The sequence below is a fragment of the Euleptes europaea genome, chromosome 7 (assembly GCF_029931775.1).
Source record: "Euleptes europaea isolate rEulEur1 chromosome 7, rEulEur1.hap1, whole genome shotgun sequence".
Classification (NCBI taxonomy): domain Eukaryota; kingdom Metazoa; phylum Chordata; class Lepidosauria; order Squamata; family Sphaerodactylidae; genus Euleptes; species Euleptes europaea.
Genome location: NC_079318.1, coordinates 45,762,590 through 45,790,275, shown reverse-complemented (window position 1 = coordinate 45,790,275; position 27,686 = coordinate 45,762,590). Strand labels below are relative to the sequence as shown.

Below are 27,686 nucleotides of genomic sequence, written 5' to 3'. Positions count from 1 at the left end.
AAGGAACAACAGTCTGGCTGCACACCGGTTGAGCAGTGTGGAAGGCCATATGACAGAAGGACAAGAAAACTTACACAGCAATGACTCTTGGTGTTTTAAGTAAGTATGCAGGAAGAATGTGGGATTTCAGCTGTAGAAGCAGTCCTTGCTACTACATTTCATATTGATCTCAGATAAATACTTTTGGCATGTAATGGTTAAGAACCGGAGTCACCCTGGCAAAACTATCAAATGAAAAAAGAAATGGTTGCAGTGATCTAAGCTGTGAGAAGATAGTCATATGTGCTCTATCACCTTTGAGTCTCAAGAGCACTCAATGCAAGGTGTATGGCGAATCTCAAATGTGTGCAACCATACATTTTAAAACATCCCACCCTTTGAGTTATTTAATACTTTATGTGCAAGAAAATTCAATAACTATTTTCAAACACTTTACAACACACACACATGATGTTTCAGATGAAACCAGGAGGGGGGAGCTGTACCACCCAACTTCAAAATGCCATCCCCCTCTGACTCATCTAGGGCTTGTTGATTACATGTTGTGTTTACTAACTAGCCAGTCAGACTCCTCTCCTGGGTAGTTGAATCCATTACCATCTCCCCCAAATACCATTTTTTTTTTGCATTTTTACAGTTATTTGTAACTATCTAATGTTATTTAGTCCAGATTCATAATTAACCTAATCAATGTCTGTTTTAGTTTCTTCTCTTTCTAACTTGAACTTGAAAGCTTTTCAGATCAAAAAATCTATTCTGTCAGGCTGCATAAAATACCAAGTATATTTGTGGTATTGTGTAGAAAAACTGATTAAAATCCATTTCTAGAAGTGCTCTGATAGTGGTGAAGCTTGACAAAGTAAGTGAAAATAGCTTGTCTTTATACTCAACACACAATGTCAGCAAAGACGACAGGAAATGGAGACTGTCAAACCAAATAGTGAACACTACAGTATTCAGGTGAAACTTATGGGCATGTGTGGTTTATGTGCACATACCTTGAAGTATGGGGAAGGGAGAGAAATCAAAGATTCAAAGCAATTCAAATAAGGAGAATAGCAGAAATTGCTCAGATTCAGGATTGGTGTTGAGTTATGAACATACTGTGATTAATACTGCCTTATATTTCCTGGAGATGGTAGCACATTTCAAAAATTACAAATTTAGAAGGGCATCAGCAAAGTATTACAGATCAAAGAAATAAGGTCGTTTCAACATGGTAAGAATGGTCTTAATTTTCCACAGTAAGCCAAATTTCACAAACAGTAGCAACAGCATGTATATATTGCAATTTTATTTCATCTGCTCAAACAAAACAAGTTAGCATTTAAGAAATTGTAACATGACACAGAATGGTAAAAATAGCAGAGAATTAACTGAAAAACTCAAAAGGAGGTAAAACTAGATGCATGAAAATTCAACATTCATTAGTGTTTCATCTTCAGTTTTGATTGACACTTGATACTTGCAAAACATTTTTGAACAATGAACTTTGTTTCATGACAACTCTCTGAAGAGATTTCAGCACCAGCACTAAGATTTGTACATTCAGTTTGTTTGCAATTAACTTGTTAGCCACTTGTGTATGGATAGGACAGATTTATCACAGATCAGATCACAGTGTTGAGGAAAGCAAAACCCTCCTGGAATTAAAAGTGATCCCCTAAACCATATTCAGCTTAAGGCAACCGCTGTACAAAAGCACAGGAACCATCATTTCCCCCCCCCTCCAAGAACAGTAATTAAAATAACCTAAGCTGCTTCTGTAGTAGCTCATTTTAATTACAGAAATATCTGGAAATGGCATAGCTGCTAGTATAACAGCATGAGTTTACAGTTTATCAAACTGGATTCCCTGGAACGGTCCAACTGAGGATCTCGTAAATATGTATGTAAAAAGAGTACAGAACCATCTTCCTTTTTACACAGAAATCATGTTAATTTTAGACCAAGGCACAAAACGTTTAGTGCATTAACCAGTTTTGTTTACAACCTAGTAACTTAGTTTTCTTAGGGTTGGACCATGGACACCTATAACATTCTCCTAAGCTATCTCTGAATTTTCTTTACAAACAAAATCAAACATGATTTCTGACAAGAGTAAGCTATCAAGGTTATACTGTTTAAACATAAAAGTTACTTTTTAAAAGATGAAAGTGCCTCCTTAATTTGAGAGCAACAGCATTTGCTTATCTTTAGATCTAAATGCCTTCAACTAATGCATGCAGAGAACTTTTTTTTAAATAACCACTGAATTGGGATTATACTTTATAAGCCATTCCTCCATCATACAGAAAGAGGGTAATAGAGAATTTTCTCATTCAAGCAGCAAACAAATGCTGTTAAATTTGCTTTGGTGTTCAACACTTGGGAGGATATGCTAGTTAAAGCTTTCTTATGAACTAGATGGAAATAGGTAATCTAAGAAATTGAATAATTATGTCAAAAATGGCAAGTTATTTTAAAATCAGAATAACTCACAAAATAAATATGGCACTATTATAAACTGAAAATTCAAGATGCAATAAATTACTTGTTGCACATAATTTGCCAAATCACTTAATTTTTAGTTGCAGGATACCCACACACCGCACCCGTCTACCCTTCTTGGAAGTTTGCCTGGTATATTTGAATAATGTTCAGAAACTGAAATAAGAGATGGAACATATCTGAGAAAGTAAATCCCATCACTCTAGAAATGAAACTATTGCCAATACTATTCTTGAGGCTTATCTACCTTGCAGTTTTGTCAATGTTTGATTGTTGGTTACCAAGGTCCAAAGCACGGGACTGAGAGCAGGTTGCAGGATCATCCTATCGACCCCTCTAGAGTGAATTCCCCTTCACTGGCCTTAACCAGGATTAAGGAATGCATGAGCACCAACTGTAAGAATCAATGTTAATCAGGGTTCTGCTTCAGAAGGATCTGAAACTATAGTTGGAACCTCATCAGTCATTGATACCTCGGGCAGGGTGGGAGGAACCTTTGCAGGACAGAAGAGGGGAGGGAAGGAATGCGTGTTCTCGTTACCTACTCCCAATCTCTAAGAGCACAATGGTTGCACGAGCTCTAATATTTCACTTCCTAATTAAACAGGACCTGCCTCAATGCACAGGTGAAAGTAACTGTTATGGAAATAATGCTATTCTTTTTTCTTTGCAAAAGAAATTATTCGTTGAAATAATTTCCAAGTATAATCATGATAATTAACTTCAGACCCAGTTAAGAAAAGCAGCAACACTGACTGGACTTTCCAGAACTGCTACTGAAGCATTACTAAGTTTGAAATACAAAGAATTAAAGAAAATGGTACAAAAACGAATTAAGTACCTGGTTCTATTTAACATGGTTGCCGATAGGTCACGACATTTTCCTTATTATTACACATGCATGCAATATAAGGAAAATAGTGCAGTGATTAATACAAATTGTTTTAAATAAAAAGGTTACCACTATTCCCAACTCTATATCTCCCAAGTATTGCCTGGGCAGTAACTAGGCCTTACCTTAAAAAGGCTACTTAATATTTGTGGCATGCAAAGATGTTTTAAATTAAAAAGCCAACTCTGCGGTCGTTTTATATTACAAAAATGTCTACATGCATAAATCTTAAAAAAGCTCGAAAACCTATGGTAAGTCTATAACAATCTAACCATTTATATTTGACGAATGATTTGTGTTCTGGATAAGTCTTAGATTTGGTAAAGCATTACAATTTAGGAAGGCATCTACATCTTTATACTCTGGACAGCACTTACATTTTTCCCTATGAAACTGTATGAAGGCTAACAAGAGAGGCTTCCTGTAATAAGATTCCAAAACATTATGGAGTATAATATTGTAAGTCTCTTATTCACCAATATTGTGTTACAACACACAGTCCTGTCATTTTTTCTTTATTTTGTGAGCTGAAGTCATGTTTGATCTTTCAAATTCTTCATGGAAATACCAAATATGATAGGAAGACTAACCTGAGATACTCCTGCAGTACAACAGTATAACTTGCTAAATTCTTTATTAATAAAGAAAACCTCTCTGAAAAGCCTTCAAGCTTTTCTCTTTTTATGTCTTAAACAATGAACTGTGAGATGCGTAGCTTCATCTTGGTGTGGAAACATTTCAATGCACTGTGATCATGTCTTGACAGGTATAGGAGTTTCTGCATAAATCATTACTGCAACTTAAGACTATTTTCCACCCTGTTGAAAAGTCAGAAAACAGCAGCAAAGGGAAATAGTAGACCACCAGAGTGATGTCTGAAAAAATTCCAGAATCTTGCTTTCCCCTTCTTCCAATTGGGTGTTCCACTTCCTTCTAAACAGCTCGTAAAATGTAGTTGATTTTGTACCAAGACCAGTAGTCACAACATCATAGTCTAGTCTTTCTACGCTGCATTTGACTTGCTCAATTCTTGCCTGATAGCTGATTTGAAAGAGGTAAAAAAAAAATTGTTAGCTGCAACAATACAGAGAAGGGGACAGAGTAGACAGTTTTGATTGAAGTTTGATTGCACAACAATTAAAAGCCCGAGAATTTTTAAGACAAATTGAAGTCTGAAATGGCTAAGCTGTAAATGGCTAAGCGAGTGTTCTTGAAATGGCTGGAACCAAGGCTTTTAAATGTACAATGAAGACCAAGCTATTGCAGAAAACCGTTTGGGGCCTTACCCTTAAAAGCTAGGAATCAAACAGGACAAGGGAACAACAGAATGAACAGCATAGCTGTTAGGCTTACATAGCATAAGGCTTAGGAGTTAGGCTTACATAGCATAAGGCTTAGGAAATGACAGACTCAGTAAGAGGCCTAAGAACAAAACAGACAGAACTACAACTAAAGAGACATGCTTGGTGGTATGGAGCAGAGTCTTAACAACACTTACTACTATACTTTCTTCTAATCTGCAACACGTTTTCAAATCTGTGCTCACCTCTTCAATAAACTTTTCAAGGTAAGCCCATTCCACTGATAGTGATGATAGTGCTACCAACTACAGCTAATGGTAATGTGGTTCGCCCCTGTGCAAATTATTATGCAGAAATTGCATTACTTCTAAAAAAGTTAAATGGAGGGAGACGGATATACCAGCCTTCTCAAGCACTCTAATGACCACAGAATTATAGGTAGAAGATTTTGGGCTGCTGGTGGGAAGAAAAATTCTCTCCCCCCACCCACGCCAAGGTTACACGCAGGTGCAGACCTTTATAATTATGAAGTTGATGGTCAAGGGGCCCATCATCAGAGCACTGAAAAGGGGCTGCCAAGAGCCAGTGTTGTGTAGTGGTTGAGTCTGTTGGACTAGTATCTGGGAGACCAGGGTTCGAATCCCCATTCATAACATGGGAAACTTGCTGGGTGCCCTTGGGCCAGTCATACTCAGCTTAACCTGCCTCACAGGGTTGCTGTGAGGATAAAATGGAAGAGAGGAGAACAGTGTAATCCGCTTTGGGTCCCCACTGGAGAGAAAGGTGGGGTGCAAATGAAGTAAATAAATAAGGGACAAGATAAGCATGCTGTTATACTCCAAGAGACACAGAACACTGACAGTAGTAAATACTGAAGGCAGGTGAAAAGGAAAATGGGAGTGAAGGGAGAAGGGAAAAGTTCTTGATCCCCTAGGAGAGATTAGGCTTGGGGTCAAAATACCACGAGGTACATGTCTTCAAATCCCCAAATCCCTCCCTACCACCAATCCAGAATGATATAAGGGCTCCAACCACTTTTAAACATTAAGAGGGCAGGATAACTGTGTGGTAATCATGGGTAAAATAAAGTAGCTCAGGACGACAAGGAATGTCACAGCTTGGTTCTTGTCAGGGAGTGCCCAATGTAACTTGCCAATTTAAAAACAACTGTACCAGCTAACACAGCTCAATTCAAGCACTGAGAGAATTAAGCTTCAGAACTTAGTGTAACATGCTGGTTATAACCTTTGAAGTCTTTAATAGCATGGGGCCCACATGTATTCCAGTACACCAATGATGCTCCACTGGTTATCAAACAGTGGTCCCTGAGGAGTTGGAGATTTTTTGAAGTGCTGTGAAGTTCTAATGTTTGCAAGAGTATTTGGAGGGATCTGAACTGTAGGCATGTAGTTTTGAAGAATGTTTTTTATATTTATAGTTATAATAGAACAATTTATAAGCTGCCTTGATCAGCAAAGGAAAAAGTGAGTTATAAATGTCAAAATAAATTCTACCCTATTCCTAGAGTTCTAAACATAAAAATCCAAAGGTCAGTCACAAATTCAAATACTCACCATCAATTAATTCTTCTTTTAGTTTTGTTAATTCCTTTCTCATTTCATCTAAAATATCCTATGGTGTCAGAACAGAGTTAAAATGTTAAACTTCTGTCTAAAGACATTCCAAAGCTATCAATCTTTGTTAAATTTTAAAACTTGCCTATTCTAACTTCAAAAGCTACAAATCCAAAATGCTAGTCACTCCAAGGGTAAAATTATGTATGGCCAGCAATCAGTACATTATAGATATACTGTTAGGGCCAGTATAGATGTAGATCATAACTGTTCAGACATGATGGGCAGCGGTTGTCATTACTACCCAAGGTTTCAATTTATATAGAATTTGAAACCAGCATTCAATAAAGGTTACAAATTTGATTAAACTGAAACCCTGGTTAACATTACTTTGATTAAGGTTAAATGTAAATAGGGCAGGAAGGAAAACAGTCACCAGCAAGAGAAGTTGGAAGGGGACAGAATCAAACCCCCAATCTCTTCAGCTCAGTGAAGACTGCCAGCATTATACTTTACGAACCACGATACTCCTGTTTAACAGCAGTGAAGCATTTCAGAATATTAAAAATACTGAAAAATTACAGATGCAGTCAAATTTCTGTGATGAAGCAATGCTAGTCTTACCAACTAACTCACATCTACAGTTATTTTTCTTTATATTGCTTATTATGTCTGTACTTGGCAGTATGTACTCACGAGGGCTTCAATATAAGGTTCCTATTCAGGAATGAAAGGGCTATCTACAAGATTCATGGCTTAATCTGTTATTGAGCAATCTTTTTAAAAGCTTATTTTAAGAACTTTACAGACAATGATGCCCTTAATTAGCAAATAACATTTTTTTCTCATTTTCCTGTATTGTATCTCACCACAGAGACTATTAATATTTCCAAATACAGTTGAAGTATTTCCAAGAGTTTACTGAACCCTGGAGAAAAGATACTGATAAAAGTTTTTCCATACCAGATTCTCAGCAGTTCTCTACATATGCATTTAAAAGCATGATTTAAGTGGAAAAAATGCATACATTAATTCCCAATTGTTATACACACACATTGCATATTTCCAGTTCCTTAAATGTAGTATCCAAACTCCAAATGACTAAACAAGATGTGTTTTTTTATCCCTTGAGGAAGGAAGAGACAAATAAGGCTGTCTAAACAGAAAGAGAAACAATAGTGATATGAGTAATTATATCAATGAATATATATATATATATATATTCATCAAAATGTATAACAAGCAACAAATATCACAGTGATGGATTTGTGCATAACAAAACTATCTAATATAGTTACACCACAAATAACAGAATTAGTACCATATAAACAAATGAGAAAAAGGATAAATAATAGTTATAAATAGAAAATACCAATAGAAGGTTAACAAAAGAACATTAATATCAACATTTGTACAAATAAAGCAAAGTCCCGGATATGGCTCATTTTGATACTGACTATAATATCTTCTTCAGTATATATCATAAAATGAGTTCATGGGTCCAGATTGGGAGAAGAAAATGGAGCATTGTTTACTCACCGTGAATGCTCATTCTCTGCTGAGGCGAAGGCGTCTTGATTCGTGGGTTATTTCCCTCCATCTTCAGGGTAGGCAGGACTAAATTTTTATTGGCTTCCTGTCTTCCCCTGGGGGGAAATAGCCTGCAAAATCTCAGATACAGTCTTGCCTAGCTACTAAAAACAGGAATGAAGCTCCTTGATCAACAAAAAGTCAACACACACAAAAACGATGTAATATACGGTAGGACTCCACCAGGTAGTTGATGACTCCAGGGGATTTAACTCATTTAAACCGTGTCAACCCAATGGAAGAAAACATACATACTAACGTCGAACTAGTGGTGTGAAACCTTTCAACTGTCGCACAGGTGGGCATGACGCCTTTGCCTCAGCAGAGAATGAGCATTCACGGTGAGTAAACAAAGCTCCATTCTCCAACTGAGGCTTCAGCATCTTGATTAGTGGGACCTCCAATGGGTGGGAAGTGCCCCCTATTCCACCACGTGTTGTAAAACTCTGCGGCCGAAAGCTGTCTGGGCAGAAGCCCACTTATTTACCCTATAGTGCTTGGTGAACATTGACACCGAAGCCCAGGTAGCAGCTTTACAGATTTCTTCTACTGGAGCTTGCCGATCAAAGGCCGCGGAAGTGGCCGCACTCCGAAGGGAATGAGCTGTAATTCCCTCGGGAACTGGTTTCCCCGATGAACTGTATGCCTGAGCAATACACATTTTGAGGGTACGGCTAACTGCTGCATTTGACATCCTCTTACCCTTACCCGGATTGGATATCCCAATAAACATGAAGTCAGTTTGGCGGAAATCGTTTGTTCTTTCAATGAAAATGCGTAGAGCCCTACACACATCTAATGTGTGCCAAGCTTTTTCTTTTGGACCTGAAGGGTTGGGGCAAAAGGAGGGAAGGTTAATTTCCTGGTTCCTATGAAAGGAAGAATTGATTTTTGGCCTAAAGGTGGGGTCTGGTATCAGGACCACCTTGTCCTTATGGAAGGTGCACAGGCCCTTCCCAATAGAAAGAGCACTAAGCTCAGAAACCCTTCTAGCTGAAGAAATAGCTACTAAGAATAAAACTTTCCATATCAGGAATTTAAGGTCTACTGAACAGAGAGGTTCAAATGGAGCTTTTGTAAGGGCGTTGAGGACCAGATTTAGGTTCCAGGAGGGGAAACGGTGCCTAATTGGTTGTTTTATTTGAGCGACACCTTTCAGGAATGTCGTGACTTGTTGGTGCTTAGTAGTAGGGACTCCTTCAAGTTTTGGGATAACGGTGGCTATGGCAGCTACCTGTCTCCTTAAAGTGGAAACAGATAATTTAAGTCTTAGGCCTTCCTGAAGAAACTCGAGTACCTCCTGGGGCCCCGGTTGCAAGGGGTCTACTTTCTTTTGTCTCGCCCAGCAGACGAAAGCTTTCCACGATGTATTATAAATACGCCGAGTGGCCGGTTTGCGAGCTTCAATTATGGTATTTACTACCTCGACGGAGAAGCCCGTTTAATAGAGCTTTCCGCTCAAGCGCCAGGTGGTTAAGGAGAACCAATGAGGGTCCGGGTGAATCAGCGGCCCTTTGGTCAGGGTTCCCCATTGAGTCGGGATTTGCCAAGGATCTCGGAATGACATCTGTCTTAGGGCCGCAAACCAGGGGTGACGTGGCCAAAATGGAGCCACCAAGATGACTTCTGCTCTCTCCTGCTTGATCTTTCTCAACACTTTGGCTAGGATAGGCAAGGGTGGGAACACATAGAGCAATCCCCGAGGCTACAGGCTCAGGAGGGCGTCTGTGGCCTCCGCTTCCGGGTGGTAATACCTGGAGAAAAACCTTCTTACCTTGCAGTTTTCTGCGGAGGCAAACAAGTCGACCGAGGGATTTCCAAAGGTAGTTGTAATTTGACAGAAGGTTGTATGATCTAATGACCATTCCCCTTCGTCTGCGAATTGTCTGCTTAGTTGATCCGCCTGCACGTTCAGTGTTCCCGATATGCTCGGCTCGGATCGATAGCACGTTGGATTGGGCCCAAGCAAAGATCTGGACTGCTTCTAGGTGTAAGGTCGATGACCTGGAACCCCCCTGTTTGTTTATATAGGCCTTGGTTGCAGTGTTGTTTGTCCTGATTAGGACATGCAACCCTCTGATCATGGGGGCAAAGACTTTGAGAGCCAGTTTTACCGCTCTCAATTCTAAAACATTGATATGTAAGGTTGACTCCCTCGCTGACCATCGGCCTTGTGTTGAGTGTGTCAAATATGTGGCCCCCCAGCCCTCTAGACTGGCATCCGTGATCACCTGTGCCGGCTCTGCATGAATGTAAAAGGAGTGATTGGCCAGATTCCTTTGGTCCATCCACCAGGGTAGACTCTTTCGCATCTCCGCTGATAAGGATATGAGTCTGTCCTTTTTCTGGGCAATGTCTTGTTGAAATGGACGAATTTGCCATTGGAGCGGTCTGGAATGAAAACGGGCCCATGGTACCACCGACATACAGGCAACCATGAGCCCCAGTAAGTGAGCTAGTGTCATGATTTTTGCTGTTCTGGACCTGGCTATGGAAGAAGCAGAATTGATTAGTTTTTGGATTCGTTCCTGGGGAAGAGAAATAGCATTGATGGATGAGTCCATCCTCACTCCCAGGTGGATCATGGACTGTGAGGGTATCATGGAACTTTTTTGGAAATTGTTGATGTAACCGTGTTCCTGTAAGACTTGCACCACCCTGTTTGTGTGAATTCTGGATTGATGTTGAGAGTGTGCACAGATCAGGATGTCGTCCAGGTACGGATGTACCTGGATTCCCTCCTGTCTAAGAGTGGCTATGACTGTAACAAGGGTCTTTGTGAAGACCCTTGGAGCGGAGGTCAACCCAAATGGGAGGGCCCTCAATTGAAAATGGTTGGGTCCAAAGGTGAACCTGAGGAAACGGCTGTGTAGTTGGTGTATGGTCAGATGTAAATATGATTCTGTCAGGTCCACTGCTGTCATGAATGTGCCCGGGAGAAGGGAATCTATAATTGTCCATGCGAAAACGCCTCCGAGCCATCCTTCGATTCAGGTATTTTAGGTTGAGGATGGCCCTCCAGTCCCCAATCTTTTTGGGGACCGTGAAAAATATTGAATAGACTCCCAGGCCCTTCTCGAGAGCAGGGACCTGTTCGATGGCCTTGATGGATAAGAGATGCTGTATGGCCCTGAGGGACCTGTCCCGTGTGTTCTGGATGGTACCGTGGATCGTAGGAAACGATCCTTTGGGGGGGTAAGTAAACTCCAGCAGGTACCCTTGGGATATGATTTGGAAAACCCAATTGTCCGGGGCTGATCTGGCCCACCTGGAGCTGAAAAATTGGAGCCTCCCCCAGATCGGAATTTGGTCTGAGTCACTGGGGGCTAGGTTTGGGGAATTTGTCTCCCCTTTCAGCACGTGGTTGCTGACCTTGAGGTCTAGAGTATTTTCCTCCCCTCCGAAAGGATCTTGAAGAGTTCCAAGAGCCCCTTCTGAGGTTGTTTTTATATCTGTTAGGGGTTCTGGACTGACGAAAGGACTGGTAAGATGGAGTTCTATGCTCCCTCTTGAATTGCTTTGGCATGACTTGTTTTTTGTCTTTTGTCTCTACCAAAATCTTATCCAATTTGTCCCCAAAAAGCCTGCCCTGTTGTATGGGATATGCCATCAAAGTAGTCTTGGCCTTGAAATCCGCAGGCCAAGTTCTAAGCCAAAGAGCCCTGCGGATAGATGTAACTGAAGCCATGGATCTGGCTGAGAACGACATGGTATCCAGTGACGCATCTGCCATGAATGTGATAGCTGACTGGACCCTTTCTAAACCTCCAATTACCCTTTGGTTGTTTGGGGGAATTAGTTGGATAAGCTTCTTTACCCACAGGCTCGGGCGAATATTGAAGTTGCAGCACTAGCCTGGATAGCTAGGGCTGCGTTTTCATGGGCCTTTTTAGTTAGAGCATCAGCTTTTTTGTCCAATTGGTCCCTAATGGATCCCATGCCATCCTCAGGCACAAGGCCAGGGTTTTGAAGGTCTACCACTGGGGCATCCACCAGGGGGACCTTAAGAAGGTCCATAGCATGGGGGGCAAGAGAGTATAATTTCTTGACCGATTGAGGCGTCTGTCTACTAGCGGCAGGGTTACTCCATTCCTCCTGAACTGCCCTCATGAAAAATTCTGGAAAGGGAACCGGATTATGTTTGGATTTTTGATGCGGGAAGCATTCTGCTATTCCCTGTTTCAAGCTATTTTTGTCCTCAGCTGAAACAGTGGAGGTTTCGTTTAGGTCAAGTGCCAAAAGGGCCTTAGCCAGCAGAGCTTGGTAGTCGTCTGCTTTAAAAAGGCGCATCTGGGGTTCTTCATCCAGAATTATCTCTTCGTCGGACTCAAACTCGCCCTCTTCTTTCTCCTCGTCTGAATCAAGGGAGGATGATTGGGAGTTAGTGTCCAGAATAACACTGTTGGAAACCTGGGAGGTGTGTGCCTTCAGTGCCGCTTTTGTAGGCCACTGTGCACTATTAGACGGCCCCTCCCCAGGGTCTGTAGTGCCTCCCTCCCTCAAATAATGGGATGTATTTGAGTTGGATAGCGGGGAGTCAACTTGTCCCTGCCTAGGGAGAGACTGTATTCTCATTTGATAGGCTTGAAAAGCCTGCCATTGCCTCTGCAAGGCAGTATTTATCATATCATCAGCCTCCTCATGACTAAGGGAGCGGTTGCCCAAAGGGGGGGGGATAGAACCCCCGGCAGAGGACACATTGGAAGTCTGCGGCCCCGCCGTTGCAAAGGAGGGAGGTAATTGCGGGCCCAGCAATTGCATAAAATGGCCGCCTGTAGGAAGGGGGGGAAAAACCACCCGAAGCGCACCAAAATGGCCGCCCGCATTACGTGCAAAAGCGGGGACATTACCGGCTCTGAAAAAAGCTGAAGGCTCCGCCGCCAACGAGGACGCCTGGTGGGTCGTACTCGCTGCGCTCGTTGAGTCCATCGAGTCGACGGGAGTCTTTTTCCCGGCCCTCGAAGTTGCGCCGAACTTGTGCCCCGTTTCCTATGTTTACCGCCCTGTTGGGCTGGGGCTGCTCGCTTTAGCACAGGCGTGGACTTTTGTGCCCTTTTCCCTCTGGGCTTGCCTTCCGCGTTTTGTCCGGAGCTCTCCTGCTCCGCACTCCCTAAGGCCTCGCTACTGCGGGCATTGTGAGGATCTGAATCCTTCGGTGCGGACTGGACCAGCCCCGTTTGATAGATACCGATAGAAGGTCCTCTTCCCTTTCTGTCGCGGCGTCCGCCATTTTAGGCACCCAGTAACTCCGGGATCAAAATTTACTCCCTGCCACCGTCTCTCACCCAACAAAAACGAAGGAGAGGGGGAGGGCAAGTCAGCACAACACTGAAGACAAACAATAAAGACGGGGGGGAAAAAACCAAAAGGAGCTGAATTTAAATCGGTAGGTATTCCTAACTGGTAAGCATAGAGGTATGCTTACACCCTGCTCACTCTTCCGAGGCAGGACGGAACTGGGGTTTTGCAGGCTATTTCCCGCCAGGGGAAGACAGGAAGCCAATAAAAATTTAGTCCTGCCTACCCTGAAGATGGAGGGAAATAACCCACGAATCAAGACGCTGAAGCCTCAGTTGGAGAAAAGATAATAGCTAGCATGCTGGCACAGTTGTAGCTATGTCCTGTTCTAGGCCTGTATAATTAATTACCATAGTATTAAAGGAGATATGCCCTAACTGCAAAAACCAACAAAGAAATAATTCAAATTACCTTATAGCAGCAGAGGTAAAAAAAACATCATTACATTTTTCTTAGTTGGACATGCGAAGTACTTTTGTTGTACATACTGTATAAATGTTGATATTTATCCCTTTCTTCTCATTCATTGTTTATATGGTACTAATTCTATTTTTTACTTTGTAATTGTACTGGAAGTTTTTTGTTATGCACACATCCATCACTGTGATATCTGTGTTAAATTGCTTGGGTAGGATATTATGTAAGACAGCGGAATCTGATTTTACTGTCACCACTTGGTTTTGGAACTTTAGCTTGTTTTTCCTCATGGCATGAAAAACTTGTACACTAACTCCCTGGTCTCAGTTAGCAAGATGCAGTTTTCACTGTGATGTCCTTTCTCTTTTGATGAAACAGAAAGTTAAGCTTGTTTCCAAAAGATGGTTCCTTTTCGGGCAGGCTTTTCTAGATACAGCCTGAAATGCTAGTGAAAGCATAAGATATTTACTAAGAATACAATATATACCTGTTTCAATCTGTCATAGTCTAGCCCTTCAGACTGTACTCCATTTGTACTGGGTTGCCCAGAGGAGGCTGCAGATTTTGGTCTATAAAGAAACAAAGACAGATATTTGTGAATTTACCACCAACAATTCAACATTTTTAAACAGATATTGTCAGTAGGCTCTAAACGGACTGTACGAAATACTGTCGTATGGGGTGAATTCTGATCACAAAATGGAAACCAAACTCTTGGGGAATGATGGATTTTATCTGTTGGTGGTGGGGTTGTCTTTCTACTATATAGTAGATTCAAAGTCTAGGAATACTACTGAATCCTTCCTTGTTCCTAGAAAAGCAGGATGTGGCAATGGCTGTGAATGCTTACATTCATAGGGTAATAAAATAGGTATCACCTTTCCACCCTGATAATCCTGATCAAATTGTTCCTCCTGCACATATGAAGCTGGAGGATACCAGAATACTGTCCGATACAAGTCAGATAATGAAAGCAGCAGTAAAAAAAAAAAAAAGTTGAACACAATCTCAGTAACTCAAAAATCCACCTATATGGTAACTAAAGTATTACAATAGATCACTGTATCATAGAATTTTTATGTTCCTCATGCAAAGACACAATCAATTTTAAACTTTAATTAGATATATTAATTAAGATTTTAAATCTGTGAACATGATGGCCATCAAAATATAAATCAAGTTCTAGGACATCATATCCAGTGTCCACCCACATATGAACGCTGCAGTACCTCAACATAGCCTCTTCAGAGTATCATGATTTCAGTGTATTGCCACCACTGATATTAAAGCTTGTGATAATCTATTTTAACAAGACAAAACTTCTCTGGATAACAGGCAACTGCTGGGGAAAAAGAAGCTGCAGGAGAAAGCAGGGACAAGTGGCGCCGGAATTCCCCTTCCCCCCATGAGTTACTCACAGGTTCCCGCTTGTAAATAATATATTCTTGGAAATACTTGCATATGGAAAGTCTAATCATAACCAGTACCTGAACGAATCTACAATGTGAGATTCTAAATTCTGAAGAGGCTTTTGTTTCTATAGTTTCCCTAAATATACAATTTGTAAATAGCAGGACACACGAAACAAAAACATGTTTCTCCGATCTTTACCAACCATCTCAAGCCTCACATATCTTTACTCCACTTCAGTCTAAAATTTAACCTCGCTTTTCCCAGGTCAACACATCTGTCATTGGATACTCTGAATATGATGTAAAACTAGTCTTTATAGAGAACTAACCTTTTAAGGGCTATAAAAATGACTTTATTCCCTCACTTTTCTAAGTACCGCTTGATCTCTCTATAGCCATAAAAAAGTGTCTAAAACTTTTGTAAAATACTTATGATCTAAATATTTGTGGTGACAAATACCTTGAAATAATAGGAGACTTGCTTCCATTCATTGTGTTTGTTCTCTCCCAAGGCTTCCTTGTTAGTTCTGCATGAAATAAATTCAATGGACATTAGATTTGTGTAAATAAATGACTAAGTGCAGTCTTTAATACAGTTTCACCCTTCTAAGCCCAGTGACATCAACTTGGTTTAGGACTGCACTGTACTTTCGGGATGCATTCAAGTGCTTAGGGGAAAGGAGCTTTTCTACAGCCATCATGGATGCCACAAAAGTCCAGAGGCGGCAACGCCAAGTGCTAAGTATAAGTAATACACTGAGTAAACCAGAGGTTTACATGTTTGACTTTAATTCAGTTGGGAGCAAACGCTATAAAGCAAAGTACCAACAATATACCAACTCTGCCAAAGCCTTCTCTGATATGCTAAAGGTGGCTGAGGAACCAGGCCAGAACAAATGTTTGATAGGAAGCTTGTTGTTTAATCATCAAACAAAAAGGAGAACCAATTTATTCAGGACAAGTTCCACTTTGGCATTTATTTTATTTTTCTAGAAAAATGGTTCTTCCTTAAAAGCAAGGGGCACATATCTTGATGTATAACGCCTTACCTGATGTTCTTAGAAAAAATGTCCATCCTTCTCATTTTTGCAGTAAGTTCTTTTAGACATGAATTTAAACTAAGCACTGTACAACAAATATACAGTGTTTATAACAAGCTCAAATACTACATATTTACATGTATCTGTGTAGTACAAACAAAACTCAGAATTTATGGACTGGTTCCAATTTCTTCACATTTTGTTAAAGAAACGTCCTTTCATCAAAAAGTGTCCACGTTGCGCAATACCAGACTATGCTGTACAAATTACACGAAAACTGTAAAACGTCTTGCTTTACCTGATTTATCCCACTTACCAGGTGTGCTTGTTGAAGGAGGCTTAGATGCTGAAGGCTCTGGCTCTTCCTGTGTAAATTAGGTTAGAAAGAGAGGGATATAAGTTTGCTTCAGCAAAAAAATAAACATGAATCTTCAAGAACCTTAAAGATAACAACTTCTTATTGTAGCGTATGCTTTCAAGGACTGTATCCTCTTTATCAGACTAGACAAAATGGGTTTGAGACCATGAAAGATTACGCTAGACTAAAAACGTAAAGACTAATAAGGTGCCATGAGGCCCCTGCTTACAATAATCTTTCAACGCCAGTCAACTGTACAATTAGATTTAAACAGAAATACAACTTTTAGAAGGTACAGACATAAAATCTCAAAAGCAGCATGGAACTAAAAGACTTTCCAACATGATCTATCAAAGTTGTATCCCCTGAAGCACTAATGCAATATATTCTACTAGGGCAAACTATCAAGACAAATTTTCTCTTAAATTTAAAAGGCTAGCTGTTCTTTGTTATGGCTTATGGCTAACACAGATAAAAGTGAATTGAAGTGTTAAAATGTATAATTCAGTTGTAATTAAACTGCATAATACAAACCAGCAATATAAATTTATTAACTTACATTCTTTTCATCTTTTGGTTCAACTTCTGATGATCCTTTCTCAGCAATTCTTCTCCTTTAAGTAGGGAAAGAAAGTGCATTCTCAGTCACTCCTTAGAAAACGAAACTGCCAAGATATGACTTTCCTATCATTTTTTTTCAACTTCAAAAAAATTGTCCCATATTAAAGCATGGGGTAGCCCTGAGCACACAAATGTTGCTTAACACATCATCAAATGCTTACAGTAATCAAGGCACACTAAGCCAGCTGTTAATAGTACATAGAAGTCTAGGTTGCCAAATAGCCCAGTTGACCAGAGTTCCCAGCTTTCATGTAAAAAAGCCTTTGTCATTCCAAAAATTGGATAGGGTCATGGTTCAATGATAGAACATCTGCATTGCATCCAGAAGGCCCCAGGTTCAATCCCAGGCACTTCCAATTAAAAAAAAAAAAGATCAGGAAGTAGGCAATGTGGAATACCTTGATGTTAAGCTCTAGGAAGCTGTTGCCAGTCAGAGTAGACAGTACTGACTTTGATAGACCAGTAGTATGACTCAGTATAAGGCAGCTTCATGTGTCCAAATACAAGGCAAAATGTGCAGGCAGTATTCTATTCAACTGTGTAGTGAAAAACATGTTCCCTCTCCAGCCGTATTATTCTAGCCAATGAGGTAAGTCTTACTTTTGACTGAAATACAAGCAAGCGATGATACCATGCTCTTTGCCCCAGGATGTGGTGATGGCTGCCAACTTGGAAGGCTTTAAGAGGGGAATGGACATGTTTCATGGAGGATAGGGCTACCCATGGCTACTAGTCAAAATGGAAACTAGTCATGATGCATATCTATTCTGTCCAGGATCAGATGAGCATGCCTATTATATTAGGCACTGTGGAACACAGGCAGGATAATGCTGCTGCAGCAGTTTTGCTTGTGGGCTCCCTAAAAGCACCTGGGTGGCCACTGTGTGAACAGATTGCTGGACTTGATGGGCCTTGGTCTGATCCATCATGGCTTTTCTTATGTTTGTATGTTCATGCTTTATCTCCCTCTTTGCTTGTCTTGTGGCCAATAAGCAAAATTTCTGCCCCATCAACTACTATTTGTGTATTCAAAATATTTAAATCTCATATTCTCAGCTATGCAACTCCAAAGAAAACTTCCAACGCAGATGAGGAATAAAACATAAATTATATAAAAATACAACATTGGCAATAATAAAAAAGCAGCATGACAACTTGGAAAAGAAACTGCCAGCAGAGTAGGCTAATTAAAAAGACACGAACAATAGCTTAAAATCTAACAGGAAACTGTTGTACAAAAAGGCATTAGAAACAGTGTATAGAAAGCTTAGGTAGCTAAGAACACCAGAAGAGCCCTGCTGGATCAGACCAGTGGTCCATCTAGTTCAACATCTGTCTCACACAGTGGCTAACCAGTTACTCTGGAGGGCCAACAACAGGGCACAGAGACTGATGCTGTTCCCAAATGTTGCCTTCTGGCATTGGCATTCAGAGGTTTACTGCCTCTAAATGTGAAGGTTCCCTTTAGTCACCATGGCTAGTAGCCACTAACAAACCTATCCTTCATGAATCTGTCTAATCCTCTTTTAAAGCTTTCTATGCCTGTGGCTATCACTGCATCCACTGGCAGCGAATTCCACATTTTAATCACTCAGCGAGTAACGAATTATTTCCTTTTGTTCATCCTACAGCCCATCAAGTTCATTGGATGTCCTTGAGTTCTAGTATTTTGTGAGAGGGAGATAAAGTTCTCCTTGTCCATTCTCTCTACCCCTTGCATAATTTTATAAACCTCTATCATGCTCCTAAGACAGCAAGTGGTGTAGTGGTTAAGGTGTCGGGAAACCCAGGTTCAAATCCCCACTTGCGTCATGGAAGCTTGCTGGGTGACTTTGGGCCAGTCACACACTCTCAGCCCTGACCCTGGCTAGTATTTAGATGGGAGACGACCAAAGAATACCAGAGTTGTGACACAGAGGCACACAATGGCAAACTGAACAGCTCTTGCCTAGAAACCCCTACATGGTCTGCTGTTAAGTCAGCTCTGACTTGATGGTAAATTCTCATTCTCTCTCTCTCTCCCCCTCTCCCTCCCTCCCCCTCTCTCTCCCTCTCCGTTTTGAGGTACTGTAACCAGAACGACACACAATATTCTAAATGAGGCCTCACCATAGATCTACACAGGGGCATTATAATATTGGTAGTTCAGTCCCTTTCCTAATAATCCACAGCATAGAGTTTGTCTTTTTTACTGCTGTGGTGCACTGGGTTGACATTTTCATTGAGCTATCCTTTACAACCCTAAGGTCTCTCCCCCTCTCGGTCACACCTTATTAGCATGCACTTACCTACAATTGAACTTGAACTGCTTGGTGAAGTAGTTTGTCAAAAGTCTTTTGAATGTCCAAGGACTGAAAGTTCAATCTTCCCCTAAAAACTGTCTTGGATTTTCACTCCAATGTGCATCACCTTATACTCAGCTACACTCAACCTCATTTGCCACATTACTGCTAACTCACCCAATTTGTAGAGATCCTCCTGGAGCATTTCAGTCAGCCTTGGCTTTTGCCACAGAATCCTGAATAATTTTATGTCACCTGCAAACTTGGCCACTACACTACTCACCTCCCAGTTCCTGATAGTTTATGAACAAATTAACTAGCACCAGACCCAATACCAATCCTCGTGAGACCCTACTGCTTATGTCTTCCATTGAAAGAATACTCCATTTATCCCTACTCTTTGCTTCTTCTCATTTAACCAATTTTTCATCCATAAAAGGACTTGTCCTCTTATAACATGACTTACTTAGAAGTGACGTACCTATCAAAACCCTTTTGAAAGTCCAAGTATATAATGTCTATTCGTTAAGGTTATCTACATGCTTATTCATTTTCTCAAAGAACTTCAAAAGGTTGATGAAGCAGGACTTCCTTTTGCAGAAGCCATGCTGGTTTTTCCTCAGCAGGCTTTGTTCCTCTGTAAGTGTAATAATTCTATCTTTGGTTCTTGTAGGTTATCCGGGCTGTGTAACCGTGGTCTTGGAATTTTCTTTCCTGACGTTTCGCCAGCAACTGTGGCAGGCATCTTCAGAGTAGTAACACTGAAGGACAGTGTCTCTCAGTGTCAAGGGTGTAGGAAGAGTAATATATAGTCAGAAAGGGGTTGGGTTTGAGCTGAGTATTGTCCTGCAAAAGTATTGTCCTGTAAGTATCAAGATAATGTGCTAATGAGGGTATGGTATGTTAATATGGAACCATTGTATCCTGAAGTGATCTGTTAATGTGTGTAATCCAAAACTAATCTGTATGGCTATTGTTGAATGTTGTCTTTGTCTGGAGGTTTTTCAGGGCAGGAAGCCAAGCCTTATTCATTCTTAAACTCTCCTCTTTTCTGTTAAAGTTGTGCTGATGTTTATGAATTTCAATGGCTTCTCTGTGCAATCTGACAAAATAGTTGGTAGAATTGTCCAGTCTTTCAGTGTCTTGGAATAAGACCCTGTGTCCTGTTTGTGTCAGTCCATGTTCAGCCACTGCTGATTTCTCAGGTTGGCCAAGTCTGCAGTATCTTTCATGTTCTTTTATCCTTGTTTGTATGCTGCGTTTTGTGGTCCCGATGTAAACTTCTCCACAGCTGCAAGGTATACGATATACTCCTGCAGAGGTGAGGGGGTCTCTTTTGTCTTTTGCTGATCGTAGCATTTGTTGTATTTTCTTGGTGGGTTTAAACACTGTTTGTAGGTTATGTTTTTTCAAAAGTTTCTCCATTCTATCAGTGACTCCTTTAATAAATGGCAAGAATACCTTTCCTATGGGAGACTGTTTTTCTTGAGTTTTCTGATTTTTGTTTGGTTCAATGGCCCTTCTGATTTCATTTTTGGAGTAGCCGTTTGCTAGCAGTGCGTGATTTAGATGGTTAGTTTCTTCCTTGAGAAACTGTGGTTCACAGATCCGTCTTGCACGGTCCATTAATGTTTTGATTATTCCTCTTTTCTGTCGGGGGTGGTGGTTGGAGTTTTTGTGTAAGTAGCGATCTGTGTGAGTTGGTTTCCGGTAGACCTTGTGACCTAACTGAAGGTTTGATTTACGGATGACAAGGGTATCAAGAAATGGGAGTTTACCCTCAATTTCCTTTTCCATGGTAAACTGAATGTTTGGATGGATATTATTAAGATGGTTTAGAAAGTCCATTAATTTTTCTTCACCATGGCTCCAAATGGTAAATGTATCATCTACGAACCTGAACCAGACTGTAGGTTTGTAAGGTGCTGATTCTAATGCTGTCTTTTCAAAATATTCCATGTAAAAGTTTGCTATTACTGGACTGAGTGGACTTCCCATAGCTACTCCATCAATCTGTTCATAAAATTCTTGATCCCATAGGAAATAACTTGTTGTCAAACAATGGTGAAATAAGGCTGTTATATCTTCTGGAAAAATCTGGTTAATCAATGAGATTTGTGTCATTGATTAACCAGATTTTTCCAGAAGATATAACAGCCTTATTTCACCATTGTTTGACAACAAGTTATTTCCTATGGGATCAAGAATTTTATGAACAGATTGATGGAGTAGCTATGGGAAGTCCACTCAGTCCAGTAATAGCAAACTTTTACATGGAATATTTTGAAAAGACAGCATTAGAATCAGCACCTTACAAACCTACAGTCTGGTTCAGGTTCGTAGATGATACATTTACCATTTGGAGCCATGGTGAAGAAAAATTAATGGACTTTCTAAACCATCTTAATAATATCCATCCAAACATTCAGTTTACCATGGAAAAGGAAATTGAGGGTAAACTCCCATTTCTTGATACCCTTGTCATCCGTAAATCAAACCTTCAGTTAGGTCACAAGGTCTACCGGAAACCAACTCACACAGATCGCTACTTACACAAAAACTCCAACCACCACCCCCGACAGAAAAGAGGAATAATCAAAACATTAATGGACCGTGCAAGACGGATCTGTGAACCACAGTTTCTCAAGGAAGAAACTAACCATCTAAATCACGCACTGCTAGCAAACGGCTACTCCAAAAATGAAATCAGAAGGGCCATTGAACCAAACAAAAATCAGAAAACTCAAGAAAAACAGTCTCCCATAGGAAAGGTATTCTTGCCATTTATTAAAGGAGTCACTGATAGAATGGAGAAACTTTTGAAAAAACATAACCTACAAACAGTGTTTAAACCCACCAAGAAAATACAACAAATGCTACGATCAGCAAAAGACAAAAGAGACCCCCTCACCTCTGCAGGAGTATATCGTATACCTTGCAGCTGTGGAGAAGTTTACATCGGGACCACAAAACGCAGCATACAAACAAGGATAAAAGAACATGAAAGATACTGCAGACTTGGCCAACCTGAGAAATCAGCAGTGGCTGAACATGGACTGACACAAACAGGACACAGGGTCTTATTCCAAGACACTGAAAGACTGGACAATTCTACCAACTATTTTGTCAGATTGCACAGAGAAGCCATTGAAATTCATAAACATCAGCACAACTTTAACAGAAAAGAGGAGAGTTTAAGAATGAATAAGGCTTGGCTTCCTGCCCTGAAAAACCTCCAGACAAAGACAACATTCAACAATAGCCATACAGATTAGTTTTGGATTACACACATTAACAGATCACTTCAGGATACAATGGTTCCATATTAACATACCATACCCTCATTAGCACATTATCTTGATACTTACAGGACAATACTTTTGCAGGACAATACTCAGCTCAAACCCAACCCCTTTCTGACTATATATTACTCTTCCTACACCCTTGACACTGAGAGACACTGTCCTTCAGTGTTACTACTCTGAAGATGCCTGCCACAGTTGCTGGCGAAACGTCAGGAAAGAAAATTCCAAGACCACGGTTACACAGCCCGGATAACCTACAAGAACCAATGAACTCTGACCGTGAAAGCCTTCGACAATTCTATCTTTGATTACAGTTTTTTATTAATTTGCCTGGAACAGACATTAGACTAACTGGCCTGTAATTTCCTGGTTCCCCTCCAGACCCCTTTTTTAAAAACTGGTCTAACATATACTGCTGTGCAAGCCTCTGGTACAGTGGCTCATTTTAGTGACATGTTATATATATTGGTGTGTAGATCAATAATCTCACATTTGAATTACCTGAGATTCCACAGGTGTATGCCATCCAGACCTGGAGGCTTATTGGTTTGTAATCTCCTTCCCTTACAAGTCTAGAACATCTCTCATTGTCTTAATTTGACTCAGTACTTCAGATTTCCTGAAAATAGTGGCTGTGGCCTGGGTACATGCCCCACACTTTCTAAAGTGAATGCAGATGCAGAAAATTCATTTAGCTTTTCTGACATCTCCCCATCTTTCTTCAGCAATCATTTTAGTCCTTGGTCATCCAATGGTCCAACTGTTTCTCTGGCCAGTTTAGCACTCTGCTCCTCAAAATTTCTTTTTGCTTGCATAATTATTAACTTACAGACCCTGCGCTACCTTCTGTTCACGTCACTGGGGCAGAACTTCCACTTTTTAGAATAAGCCTTTTTTTTTGCCTTTGATGGCTTCCTTGACTTGGGTCATTAACCAAGGAGGCATCCTTTTATACTTGGCAGTACCTTGAATTCCCCAGGTTGGAGAAGGTAATGCCAAGTCTAAAAGAATGTCTGCATAGTTAACTACCCAAGTCAAGAAAGCCAACAAAGGCAAAAGGTTTCTTTTAAAAATTGGACGGTATGCCCTAATTAAGTGAACAGAAAGAAGCACAGGGTCTGACATAAGAAGTGTCAGTTAATATGAGGAGCAGATTGCTAAAAGCATCAAGATAAACAATAAGCATTCCTTTAAACATATAATACAAAAATCAAGCCTTTAAATTGCACCAAAAACTCATCAAGCTGTTGCCAAGCAAATGGCTATTTGGGAGACTTTTTGGGAGCCACAACAGAGAAGGCACTGTTCTTCCTGACTGCATACCTTAATTCAGGTGATGGCAAAAGTATACATAGCAAGAGACTAGAGATGACCTCTGCATGACTATGAGGACTTCCATTTTTTTCTACCCCAGCTACTACTACAAACTAAGAGAAAGTACTTTTTGCTGAGGATTCAAAACTTTGGAGAAAAAATAAGTGCACCCCAATAGCCAGAACTTCAACTTGGACATTAACTGAGCAATTCAGAACCATGAAGCAACAGAGTCAAAGACATCAGGACAGAGCAGCTTGCTACCCCTCTCCAGCTAACAACCTTTGCTGCTGTTTGGTAAGAAAGCATGAGCAAACAAGTAAAAACAAGATCCTTCCCCTCCTTTTTGCAATACCTACTAGAAGGTGACCAACTAACACGAATGCAAAAACTGGTATACTTGATTTGCAGTGTACCAATTAGACTGCCTGGATTTGGGCGATTGGAATACAGAAGCCATAACCCTAGTGTTTCAGGTAGAAAGTTCAGGAGAACAGAAAACATTATGTTTTTATGTACATTTTAAAATTTGAATTTATACCACATGTATTTCAGAAAGATACAAGCATCAGGGAGATGGGATGTCTGCAACTCCCAATTCACATAGTGGGAAACACACATTTGCCAGTGCATACTGCATGAATTAATGCATGGACTAAATTTCTTACAGATTACTCTTAAACTACTGCAAAGATTTCTGTAAAGGTCAAATTATTCTTACCTCCTGGCCAGCAGTGCACTCATTTCCTCCATTAATCCACTTCCTCCTAGGGGTAGTGGCCCATTTCCACGCCCAGCATCTGTTTTAGGTGAAGCAGAGCTTGTTCCTCCACTTGGATTAGGAGAGTCTTCATTCTGAAATTGAGAAGGACAAAATTAAAGTTACATGGGAATTACACTGTTAGGAAGTATCTACTTTTATATTCAAATCTAGAATAGTTGTTCATATGCATCCTTTGTGTATTTGAAAATCTAGGTAATCTTTAAAGCATATGAACAACTATTCTAGATTTGAATTACCAAAAGCTTAGACACAGGCTGATAGTGGCCTATTAGGCAGTACAGTTAATATTGATAAAATTCTGCATGGGCATTTTAGAGATACTTTATCATCAACTTATTCTCATCATTCACAATAAGAAGACCTGTGAAGACACAACAACCTTGATTTGGTACATTTATATATATATATATATATATATATATATATATATATATATATATATATATATATATATATATATATATATATATTTTTTAAATTATAACTGTACATACCCGAGATACTTTTCTAAGTTTGGCTCCAGCAAGAGCAGCTGCTAGTCCTGTTAAAGGGCGGTGGTCTTCAGACATCGATCCCATGGAAAAACCAGTGGCAGGCAGAGGAGGGGCAGGAGGTGGAAGAGGAACCTGGTTAGGGAGGGGTGGAGGAGGAGGGGGTGGGGGAGGGGGTGGCGGCCCTGATGGTGGAAGAGGTGGTGGCGGTGGCGGCCCTGGGGGAGCTGGGGCGGCTGATGGGGACTGAACAGGGCCAGCTGGAAGAGGTGGGGGTGGTGGAGGTGCAGGTGGCCCTTGGATAACACCTAATTAAAAGACAAACAGAAAAAACCCAAACAAAAATTGTGACAACTGAATACAATCAAAAAATTTACATACCTTCACAAGAATCCTAATTCCATATGAAACTCACCTAAACACTATAAAAAGTATTCCCCAGTATAATGTGTACTTTAAGAGTAACAAGCCAACAATTAACTCAAAAAAACCAACCCTCAAAAGCTTCTCAGTAATAAACAGTGTTGTTTAAATCAGAATTCATGCCACTCCTCTGAAAGGCACAATATCCTGTAGATTTTGAATGGCATATAAATAATGGGTGAAGAAAAACAGAACCTCTGAATACAAGTTAATGATCATAGCACCAAAATGATGTGTGTCCCAGGTATAAGCTTAAAATGCACATCTATTTTTATCAGGCCCTTCTATTTTAGCTAGTTTAAGAGAAGACAAAATAGCTCAAACAGAACTTCTAAATTAGTTTTATCTCACACCTATGCACTTTCTCAGAAGTATTAAAAGCATGTATTAGTGGAGTTAATTTTAAAATGCTTGTGGAATAAGTATTTTCCCCCACTCCAGCCTTTATTAAATAGATTTTAAGCAGCATGGAATAAAGCTTGTTCATGACCAACAGATAAAGAGATTGGTTTGTGAATACAGGCAGATTTCCATCTCTCCTTGGAGGGCTGGATTACTGCATGACTTGCATCAATGGAACAGCTGCAAATATAAGCTATTTCTACATATTTACATACTGACGTGTATATACAGACATACATACATAACCAAAGCAATAGTATGGGTTCTGGATATTTTTATTGACTAAAACGGAACTGAGAAAAGCCTGTTCAACAGTCAAGATTAATCCACACTAAGCTAATCACTGTGCTTATGTCCAATCTTTTTATTAAAAACAGCAAAACATGTCCAGAAAATAGTCCAAAATATTCTTTAAAACATGAAACCTGGTGTATGAGAAAAGCACCGACGTCAAATTTTCACAATTCATCATAACATACTTGCCAAATGTTTGGTGGGAGTGGGGTAGGTATTAAGATCACTGCAACTTCCAAGGTATTAAAAAAATTACGTTTCGGATGCAAATTAGTTTTGAGTGCATTCCTGATTAGTTCATTAGTAGCAATAACAGAAAGCCTTACCCTGCTGGGACGGAGGTTCAATCGGCTGAGAGGCTGTCTGCAAGACTGGCTCAGAAGCAAAGGAGTCTCCCAGCACAGAGTTTAGAGAGTTCTCAACAGAGGCAGGGGGAGCTGCAGAGGGAGAAGGGAGAACGCTAGGCTTGGATGAGGGAGCCGAGGAATTAGGGGAGCTCGGAGAAGCAGCTTGAGGTCCAGAGAGTGAAAGAGGCTGAAAGGAAGGTGGTGTTGGGGTTGGACCCGAGGTAGGCGGTGAAGGAGCTGGATAATTTGCCAATTCTGGAAGCCCGTTAGGTGCTGTAGGGGATGGTGTCATCTGGGATAACTGAGAGGTAACAGGAATTGGTAGAACCGGCTTTGGGCCTGTGGCTTTGCCAGGAGGGCTGCTAATCATTACCGGAGGAGATGGGGGAAGAGGTGCAAAACTAGAAGCAGACCAAGTAGTGGACTTGGCACTTGATGTCAGAGGCGCTGGGGGATTCACAGGTGAAGGTGGTCGAGAAGTTTTGTTCAGAGGACGGGGGACTGTGGCGTAATGGGGAAGAACAGGGTGGAAGGCTGACCCCAACGATGTAGCAAAACGTGATGCAGAGTGCCTTAGCGGTGGTGTAGGGGGGGAGGAAACTGGCTGTGCAGAAGTCACTACGGCATAATCCGGAGTACAGTCTGACATTGCTTTAGCGTATGATGGAGGAGGTGCTGAAGGAGGCTGGCAGCTGGAGTATTCAGGAAGTGAAGTGCTATACGGGGAGCTGTCGTAAGATGGAGCTGGACAGAAGATGGAAAGCAGCAGCAAAGGCAGGATAAAAGAGGAAAGAGAGAAAAAGGGAGCTAATGAAGCAACAAAACCAGCATTCAAACAAAATTTATAAATGTAGACTATCGTTAGTACCAGAGGATTAGGCACAAGTAAATTACTGTTAGAAGAATTTATATACTATCAACAGATGCTTTTAATTTTGTCATATATTTGTGCCAATACTTGGGATTTACGAGCATGTTCTGGAAACACCAGAAACTCAGCTACTGAATTATCTATCGGGTAATCAGCAAAATCAATCAGTTGGAATCAAGT

At 40.6% G+C, this 27,686-nt stretch overlaps 1 protein-coding gene across 4 annotated transcripts in view; it reads right to left on the bottom strand.

Moving 5' to 3' along the window:
• Window positions 1-3,172: 3,172 nt before the first annotated feature.
• ENAH (ENAH actin regulator) overlaps window positions 3,173-27,686 on the bottom strand; it is a 130,556-nt gene continuing 106,042 nt past the window's right edge. For 2 of the 4 annotated variants that reach the window (XM_056852811.1, XM_056852812.1), the window contains 9 exons: window positions 26,615-27,379; window positions 25,173-25,477; window positions 24,616-24,749; window positions 16,932-16,986; window positions 16,331-16,379; window positions 15,435-15,501; window positions 14,050-14,131; window positions 6,258-6,315; window positions 3,173-4,423 (listed from right to left, as the gene is read on the bottom strand). In XM_056852811.1, the coding sequence (XP_056708789.1) occupies window positions 4,386-4,423; window positions 6,258-6,315; window positions 14,050-14,131; window positions 15,435-15,501; window positions 16,331-16,379; window positions 16,932-16,986; window positions 24,616-24,749; window positions 25,173-25,477; window positions 26,615-27,379 (1,553 nt within the window). In that variant the 3' untranslated portion in view covers window positions 3,173-4,385. The remainder of the gene's footprint in view (window positions 4,424-6,257; window positions 6,316-14,049; window positions 14,132-15,434; window positions 15,502-16,330; window positions 16,380-16,931; window positions 16,987-24,615; window positions 24,750-25,172; window positions 25,478-26,614; window positions 27,380-27,686) is intronic. The other 2 variants (XM_056852813.1, XM_056852814.1) reach the window with 2 other exon arrangements.